The sequence below is a fragment of the Calidris pugnax genome, unplaced genomic scaffold (genome assembly GCF_001431845.1).
Source record: "Calidris pugnax isolate Ruff unplaced genomic scaffold, ASM143184v1 scaffold270, whole genome shotgun sequence".
Classification (NCBI taxonomy): Eukaryota; Metazoa; Chordata; class Aves; order Charadriiformes; family Scolopacidae; genus Calidris; species Calidris pugnax.
Genome location: NW_015091277.1, coordinates 509,396 through 518,951, shown reverse-complemented (window position 1 = coordinate 518,951; position 9,556 = coordinate 509,396). Strand labels below are relative to the sequence as shown.

The window sequence follows — 9,556 nt, the reverse complement described above, 5'->3', positions numbered from 1 at the left end:
AAGTCTATTAATAGAAAGCAAGCAAGAAATCATAGCAGGTGACCTGCTTTATTTGACTGGATTAGGCATGGGATTACAGGAGTGTTTAGAAATGTCGATAAGGGCTCCATCAAATTCTTCCCCGTTGCTGCTTGTTTTCTGGGAACAGGAGGGATTTGCAGCAGGTCGTTCAGATTAAGAAACAGGTGGAGGAATTTGATCAGGGCAGGAGGAAAGGGGAAAAGAAAACAGAGCACAATGACGGCCCTGGTATTGTCAGTTTAGAAACAGTTCTGTGTGTTTCCCTTGTTAAATGCAATTCTTGCAGCTGCAGTAACAGAAATCATGGAGTGTGTATGCTCTGCAGGATTTTTGTTGGTTCCTTGCAGGTGGGGAATGGGATGTGGGGAAGAGAAAGGGAAATGAAGGGAAGGAGAAAAGGAGGTGATGGTATAAGGGCTCTACAGGGGCAATGTAAAGCTGGTCTGAGCAGATGGCTTCCTGCCACCTAAAACTTCCATGTTGTGAAATCCCATTAAGCGCAGAGTTTAACAAAGTTCTGGATATCAAGAAGCAGCCGCTATTTAAAGCCTTGATCACCTGCCAAGCGTGGCTTTATGGGCCACATTTCCTGTCCCAAATCACTTCTTCCTTCTCCCATCTAGATGGTGGCTAGTCCAAGGCATTCTCCAGCCGGGTTGTCTGGGGTTAAATTAATAAAATTATAAGCGGGACTCCCAGAGCATCCCAAGTAGGATGAACCCACTGCATGAGCCCTTGCCCTTTATAAGAGTTTTATTTCTTTTGCCCCAGGATATGGCATCATATTGCTGCTGAGGTTGCCCAGCACCGTGCTGGGAGTATGGAAAACCATGGGAGTCTGATAAACCATGTTTCAAGTGAGGAAAAAAGAGCCCAGAGCAATTAAAGACACAAAGAGCACCAAGCAAACAATGATCATTTGTTGATCTAGACAAATTTTATTTAAAAAAAAACTTTTATATGCATTCAGCAGAAATTATGGCTCTTCATCCCATTTCCAAATGAAAATAATGCAGAGGGAACTTTCAATAACTCATCTCTGCCTGGAAATATCTTGAAAAACTGGCCTCCAAGGCAGACTGGAAGTGTGAGTTTTCTTCTGGGGAGTTTCAATAGTGCTGAACACAGATGGGATTTTGGGTTTTCTTCTTCTTTATACTTTTTACGTGTCCTACAGGGAGAAAAAATGAAAACTCTGACCCTACACCCATGCAAATGTTGGGAAAATCAAGTCCTTCTCCCTACACCATACAGCCCATACGTTCACTGTGACTAAGCTGAGGTTGTGAAATACTTCCAGAGATAGGGGAAAACTTGAAGCTTGAGCTCCATGGTTTCACCTTGCGTGAGGAGCTCTATATAAATTCCAGGTGTTTGTCTTCTGGGATGTTATATTTAGCTTTGTGCTCCTCAAATAGCTTGCACAATTCGCTTAGGTATTTCTGATGTACTTGATCAACCTCTTCTTCGGAGGGTCTGTGCTTCCTTTGCACTGGAATTGGCTTCCCAACTGGAAAAAAAGAACAGGTGTTAGGAGGATCCCATGTCAGGTCCTTTTGGATACTTTGCACATCTTGCTATAGAGCTGGGGTCCACCTCTCCAAGGGTGTGGTGGATGGATCGATAAGAACAGTCATGTCTTGGGGCTTGGGATGTAGGAAAGTCAAGACGATAGGGAGATAGAGGTTCAGATCCTGGCTCTGCTGTTGGTCTCCAAGGTCACATCTCTCCTTGCCTCAGTTTCCCCATCTGCAAAGCTGGTTAATGCCAAAGACCTTCTGTGTAGGTCTTTGAAGTGAAAAGTACTGCATCTCAGTGCAGTCCCTACAGCTGCTCCCCTCATCTCGGATGTGCTGTGGAAAAAGACAACATCATCCTAATATTTGGGTTGGGCTTCCCAAGCTGTTCCCTCATGGCCCTGGGAATCTGCATTGCCAATGGGGAAACTGAGGCACAGGGGAGCCCAAGACTGTCTAAATATCCCAGGGGTGCTTCCACTTTGCTCAGATTAAAGTCTGTGAAACATTTCATTTCTATTAGGCACAAAGCACCCAGACAACATCATCCTAATATTTGGGTTGGGCTTCCCAAGCTGTTCCCTCATGGCCCTGGGAATCTGCATTGCCAATGGGGAAACTGAGGCACAAGGGAGCCCAAGACTGTCTAAATATCCCAGGGGTGCTTCCACTTTGCTCAGATTAAAGTCTGTGAAACATTTCATTTCTATTAGGCACAAAGTACCCACGTATCTTTAGAAAATCATGATTTTTTTTTCAAGGGCAAATCTAATTCATTTTATTCCCAGCACTAAATGAAGTTTATTCCTATCTCCCAGAGCCACAAGCAGCAGGACCGGGTGCCTACAGGGGAGGGGGAAGTCCATGAAATACCTTTCTTGCTCTGGTGTCTTACTCAAATTGTGTTTGTCAAGTGGCAGCAGGTTTCATCATCATGTAACGCTGCTCCTCATCGTACTAATGAAGAGCCCTTGTGATACCGCACAGCTCATAAACCCATTGAGACAATCCAAACAGGTTGTAAAACAATTAGAAGTAATTGCTGGCTGTCAAACCTAATCAGCGGGGCGAGCTCTGACCTTTCCAAACAGCCTTATTAATTAGACTAATTCACAGATCATCAGCTGCACTGGTGGGCCAAGCACGGAGCTGTTGAAACCAGGTAAAAATTCTTCAAAACCAAAGACTTTCTTGAAATTTGGACTCCTGTGGACATGGTTTCTGGTCGAAACACCTTGCCTTGTTCATATGCAAAAAAGGTTGAGGTTTGCGGCTGTGTCTGCAAAGGACACTGAGCAAATCTGCAAACTGCTCAGGTGTTGTCCTACTTGTGTTTGTAAAATGGGCTTGGAAGAATCATAGAATCATCAAATCATTGAATCGTCTAGGTTGGAAGGAACCTTAAAGATCATCTAGTCCAACCATCAACCTAACTCTGACAAAAAAATAAATAAGAAATAAGAAATAAAACTCACTAAACCGTATTCCTGAGGACTGTGTCTCCCCATCTTTTGAACCCCTCCAGGGATGGGGACTCCACCACTGCCCTGGGCAGCCCATTCCAATGCTGGATAACCATTTCGGTGAATAAACTTTTCCTAATATCCAATCTAAACATCCCCTGGGGTAACTTGAGGCCATTTCCTCTTGTCCCATTGCCTGTGACTTGGGAGAAGAGACCGACTCCTGCACCCCTTGTCCTATCTCCTGTGACATGGGAGACGAGACCGACTCCTACTTGGGAGAAGAGACCGACTCCTGCATCTCTACACCCTCCCTTCAGGTAGTTATAGAGTGTGATAAGGTCTTCCCTCAGCCTCCTCTTCTCCAGACTGAACACCCCCAGCTCCCTCAGCTTCTCCTCATCAGACTTACTCTCCAAACCCCTCACCAGCTTCGTTGCCCTTCTCTGGACCGTCTCCAGCACCTCAATGTCTTTTTTGTGGTGAGGGGCCCAAAACTGGACACAGTACTCGAGGTGAGGCCTCACCAGTGCCCAGTACAGGGGGACAATCACCTCTCGGGCCCTACTCGCCACGCTGTTCCTGATACAGGCCAGGATACCATTGGCCTTCTTGGCCACCTGGGCACACTGCTGGCTCATGTTCAGCCGACAGTCCACCAACACCCCCAGGCCCTTTTCTGCCAGGCAGCTCCAGCCACTCTGCCCCCAGCCTGTAGCGCTGCAGGGGGTTGTTGTGACCCAAGTGCAGGACCCGGCACTTGGCCTTGTTGAACCTCATCCCGTTGGTCTCAGCCCATCCAGCCAGCCTGTCCAGATCCCTCTGCAAAGCCTCTCTACCCTCCAGCAGGTCAACACTGCCACCCAGCTTGGTGTCATCTGCAAAGTTACTGAGGGTGCACTCAGTCTAGATCAAGATGTTAAAGAAGTTGAACCCAAAGCTATTGCAGTGATTTATCTCGCCGGGTTGCTCTGGGGTTGGCTGCAGCCCACAGGGGTGATGGGATGGCCATGTTTGCTCTGGAGCTTTCCCAGTACAGCCCAGATGACCTAGGCTTTGTCATAAGACCAGGCCAGAGGCCCAAATCAATGTGACATGGGAGCCATTGGGGATGCTCCTTTGCCAGCATGTTTCTAACCCACCACAGCTCGTCCTTTCTGGAATGATGCTTCAGCCTGGCAGGAAGCATCCCTGGATGACACAGCCCAGGGATGTGTCTGGCCCCATTTTGACCAGGCTGAGTGTGGCCAGCATCGTGCCCATGTGCCAAAGAAGGACTTACCCACAGTGAAGATGGGTCGGCGGTAGGGTATCAGCCCAAAGCTGTACTGGAAGATGCCTCGTGCATGGAAGAGGGGGAGGGAGATGCCCATGATCTGCTGGAGCCGGTGCTGAATCTGCCGCAGCCAGGAGCCCTTGGGGTTCCTCACCTGATCAAAGAGGTCATTCTCCCCAAAGGAAAAGATGGGGACCAGTGGGGTGCTGTGGGGAGATGAACCCAATGCAGGGGTGTGATTAGCAAAGCCCACCCCAAAACACTTTCTCTCCCCTCTCCAAAACCAGCAGGAAAACACCATTAACCAGTCACAGACTGGAGCATCCGTCCCTAAGGACCATAGAATCATGTCCCCAAAGGAAAAGATGGGGACCAGTGGGGTGCTGTGGGGAGATGAACCCAATGCAGGGGTGTGATTAGCAAAGCCCACCCCAAAACACTTTCTCTCCCCTCTCCAAAACCAGCAGGAAAACACCATTAACCAGTCACAGAGCATCTGTCCCTAAGCACCATAGAATGGTTTGAGTTGGAAGGGACCTTAAATATCATCAAGTTCCACCCCCTTGCCATGGGCAGGGACACCTCCCACCAGACCAGGTTGCTCAAAGCCCTCTCCAGCCTGGCCTTGAACCCCTCCAGGGATGGGGCAGCCACAGCTTCTCTGGGCAACCTGTTCCAGTGTCTCACCGCTCTCACAGGAAAGAATTTCTTCCTGAGATCTCATCTAAATCTCCCCACTTTCAGTTTAAAACCATTAATCCTAATCCTATTGCTACAATCCCTCATCAAGAGTCCCTCCCCATCTCTCCTGTAGACCCCTCTCCTCTAGACCCCGTGACCCCATCCCCTGCATCACCCATGCTGAATGGCCAGGCGGACAAATCCCTTTCTCTTCTTCAGCAGCAAGGTGTAGGATCCTGGCCGGGCATCCAGGGCCTCCTGTGCCCCACCAACAATGATGGCCAGCACGTTTCCACCTTCTGGCTTCTGCAGCACGTAGGATGCGCTCTCCTTGTCTGAAGAGACAAGGCCTGGAGGGCAGAGAGGAAGAAAAATTGTGAGTCCCTCCCCATCTCTCCTGTAGACCCCTCTCCTCTAGACCCCGTGACCCCATCCCCTGCATCACCCATGCTGAATGGCCAGGCGGACAAATCCCTTTCTCTTCTTCAGCAGCAAGGTGTAGGATCCTGGCCGGGCATCCAGGGCCTCCTGTGCCCCACCAACAATGATGGCCAGCACATTTCCACCTTCTGGCTTCTGCAGCACGTAGGATGCGCTCTCCTTGTCTGAAGAGACAAGGCCTGGAGGGCAGAGAGGAATTAAAACTGAGCATCTGCAAAACCCACATGTCTGTGGTTTGCTCTGTACCTTTTTTCCCCCACTATCCAGCTCTGGAGGGGTGCTAGACACTTTATTTTCAGAATTTTCCTACACTTTGGCAATGTCAGCCCAGTTCTCCTGTAAGATGCTGGATTTGTGCAAAACTCTGCTGTGTGAATATTCAATTATCCCTTTGCTGTCTGGCCCAGAAGTGAGAAAGATAAAGAAAATCAGGAAAAAATGTAAACTGAGAACTAACTACCCTTAAGCCCCAGGGAAAAATCTGTTTTGGTTTGTTGTTGAATGAAACCACGTCCAATCCTGAATCATTCCAAAGTCAGTGAAACATTTCCTTTAGGTCAAAACACACACAAACTTCAGTGGAGCTGCTAATTTAAAGTGGAACTTACTGCAGAATTTGGTCCCTTGATGTCGTTTAGTTGCAAAAGTTAGAAATCTTGAATTCAGAAATGACAAAGCTGAAATAATTTGCAAATTAAACCCTCTTTGTCAAATGCATTCAATCAACCTGAAAACGAGCTATGCACCAAACTCCCACATTGCAGTGATTAAACCTTCTTTTGCCGGGGTCATAACTCTCTCATATCTCACTGTTATGATTCCTCGCTCTCCGTGTAAATATTTTTTCAGCAGCAGGAGCCAGAGTTTATGTGGAAAACAGGGTGACGAACGCCCTGGGGTATCTCAGACGGAGCTGGATGCCTGTGTTTAGTCTATTGAATCCTGCCCACGCCATGAGCCCATCAGGATGGAGAAGTGGCCGTTCCCCAAGCTCCCCAGTGAAAGATGGAGGTCATCTCCTGCCAGTCTCCAAAAATCTCTCCAGACTCCCTTTCCCCTCTCTCCATTTAATTTTTATCTATTCCTTTTCATTTCTTCTTCCTCTCCTGCCACGGGGTTTTGCAACAGCGTGAGCTGCTGTTTGCATCCTCTCTCTCTGGATGCAGCAGCTTCTGAAAAAATAGTTTTTTTTCCTTTTCTTTTCAGTGGAGACCACAATTTCAAGCCTGAATGTTGTCTGCATGGAAAGAAAGAAACATGGGACCACCTTGCCCTGCTGGTCTCAGCATTTCTGCTCATGGCTTGCTCTGCATTTTGCTGTTCCACAGCACCTGGCACAGCAATTCCCTGAGCTCAGAGGTGCTCTAACAAGTTGAATGAGAGAGATAAGATCGAGGAGGGCATTTTTAAACTTCAGAGGGGGTTTGGGCGCAACCTCCAGTAGCTGTGTCCATGTATCCCACCCTGCTTACCTCCGCTCATGATGTAGTCCCTGAAGAAGGGGATGCGAAACCACAGGGAGAGCATCATCAGGTGCGGGGTGATGCCTGGGAAGAGCGTGGAAAAGCCCGATGCCTCTGTGCAGAAGTTGATAAAGGCTCCTGCTGCCAGGACCCCATGGGGATGAAATCCCATCAGGTAGTTCTGCCTAGGGTCCAGCTCCGCCGTCTTCACCAGCTAGACACAGGGATGGAGCCAAAAAGGGGCCATGAGTCAGTGCTGTGCCCTTGGGGAGATGGAGCATTGGCTTTGGAGAGCAGATAGGGGATTCCTGGAGGGGCACCCACCGTGCCTTCTCTTGACAAAGGTCAACTGAAACAACTCAGCCATTTTTCACTGAAATGTATTTCATTGCCTGTATTTCCATCTCCTCCCATCCATTGGCCCAACGTGTCATTTTCAACGCCTTATGTTGCCTTGAGCTGGCCTAGATGCTGTTGGGAACCTACTTTGTTTAAAACATCCTCCAATACGTTTTTCTAATATGGCGGGAGAAAAAGCTAAAAACTGATAAAAGGGTGATTATTTCCCCCAACCTCTGCTCCACAACCAGAACAGCAAATGGAGTGCAGAACTGCTCAAGTAATGATCCATGAAAAGCTGCTGTCTGGTTCAGGGACATGTCCCTCAACAAAACGGTATGGACACAAGGTTTTTCCTGTCCCAAATTATTTGTCAGGTGATTTGAGGATGCTTTTGTACAAGGTGGGGAAAGACCCAGCTCACAGACATCTATGAGAGAAGAGGCTGATGGTCTCCTGGACTGCATTAAAAAGAGTGTGGCCAGCAGGTGGAGGGAGGTCATCCTCCCCCTCTACTCTGTCCTGGTGAGGCCACATCTGGAGCACTGGGTCCAGTTCTGGGCTCCCCAGTTCCAGAAGGACAGGGAACTACTGGAGAGGGGACAGCAGAGGCTACAAAGATGATCAAGGGACAGAAGCACCTCTCTGCTGAGGAAAGGCTGAGGACCTGTGGCTGTTCAGCCTGGAGGAGAGAAGACTGAGAGGGGACCTCATCAATGCTGAGCAATATCTAAAGGGTGGGCACCAAGAGGATGGGGTCAGGCTCTTCTCAGTGGTGCCCAGTGACAGAACAAGGGGGAATGGACACAATGGAGACAGGAAGTTCCATCTAAACATGAGAAGGAACTTCTTTCCTGTGAGGGTGGCAGAGCCTGGAAGAGGTTGCCCAGAGAGGTGGTGGAGTCTCCTTCTCTGGAGACATTCAAACCTGCTTGGACACGTTCCTGTGCAACCTGCTCTGGGTGACCCTACTCTGGCAGGGGGGTGGACTGGTGGATTGGATGATCTCCAGAGGTCCCTTCTAACCCCTGCAATTCTGTGATTCTGTGATTTTTTTAAAAATAAATTCCAGTTTAAAAGTTCCACCTCCTGGATTTTAATGGTCCTCACTGGCTCAGGGTACCAAGTGCATCAGCCACAGTGAGGAGAGGCCCTGAGCCCGTGGGGCAGCTCATGGGGCAGAATGGCACATGCCAGCTCCAGAGTCCCCACCACCAGTACCATTTCCACAGCGAGTCTGCCCAGAGCCAGCAGTTAAGTATCTTCCAAGAAAGCTGTCACAAAACAGCAGATTTTCTTGAAACGTTTTCCTGTCAATGAATTGATGTTTTCTGACAAATCTTGCTTCACTGGCATTTTTTTTCTAATTTTATTTCCAAACTGACAATATTTGCTTAGACTACATCTGTGGGTTTGTAGCTTCTTAGCTACTGCATCATGAGTAAATGAATGAGCTATAGGGAAAATAAAGCCTTCTGTGATTTTGTAGCTCTTCTCTTACGCATTTGGAAGAATCTCCATTTTGGCCGACAGGGTGCTTCAATGCAAATTCGTCTTCCTAAGATGCAAAAGCATCTGTAGCACTGCATTGTACTGCATTGACAGGTTACCAACAGACTCGGGATTCTATCCAGCACTTCTGGCTTTAAATGACAGATGTAGGAGCGTGGCTCAGGCTGCACATAATTATGAATATGGACACAGCCCCAAAATTGTCCCTAAATGCAGAGTCTCCATGAGGAGCCACTAACGGAAATCAAGGTTAATTTGCCTATAATCAATTTCATATTTGCTCAATATTTGGTGAAACCTTAATGGAACATAACATGTGGAAATAAAAGCTGGTTACTTTATTTTAATATAAAATATTTTGGACTACAGAAAAAAAAACTGCCAGGACGACTACATCAAAACATACAGAGCCTTGGATTCATCCCATTAGACTTTAGGCTTTTCATTGAGATATTTTTGGTGGAAGTTTAGCAATCCTTAGCACCGTTAGAGGAAGAGGAGAAATTCAGTCCATGACAGATCTAAATGATAAAAAGTTTCGGATGAGTATTTGGGTAACTTGGCCATTTTCATTCTAAGAGACTGAGAACTTGAAATGATGGACACCTTGAACTGGTGAGGATGCTGCTGGTTTGTATCAATGATCCCTCAAAAAGCCCTGCACTTTTATGTAAAATATTACAGAATCACAGAATGTTATGGGGTTGGGAGAGACCTCTGGAGCTCATCCAGTCCACCCCCCTGCCAGAGCAGGTCCACCCAGAGCAGGTCCCACAGGAACGTGTCCAGGTGGGTTTGAATGTCTCCAGAGAAGGAGACTCCACCACCTCTCTGGGCAGCCTC

General features: G+C 47.9%; 1 protein-coding gene across 1 annotated transcript in view; it reads right to left on the bottom strand.

Moving 5' to 3' along the window:
- Positions 1-1,007: 1,007 nt before the first annotated feature.
- MOGAT2 (monoacylglycerol O-acyltransferase 2) overlaps positions 1,008-9,556 on the bottom strand; it is a 68,224-nt gene continuing 59,675 nt past the window's right edge. Inside the window, exons 4-6 of the mRNA XM_014960609.1 lie at positions 5,404-5,578; positions 4,284-4,483; positions 1,008-1,531 (exon numbers count right to left, since the gene is read on the bottom strand). Of these exons, the coding sequence (XP_014816095.1) occupies positions 1,377-1,531; positions 4,284-4,483; positions 5,404-5,578 (530 nt within the window). The 3' untranslated portion in view covers positions 1,008-1,376. The remainder of the gene's footprint in view (positions 1,532-4,283; positions 4,484-5,403; positions 5,579-9,556) is intronic.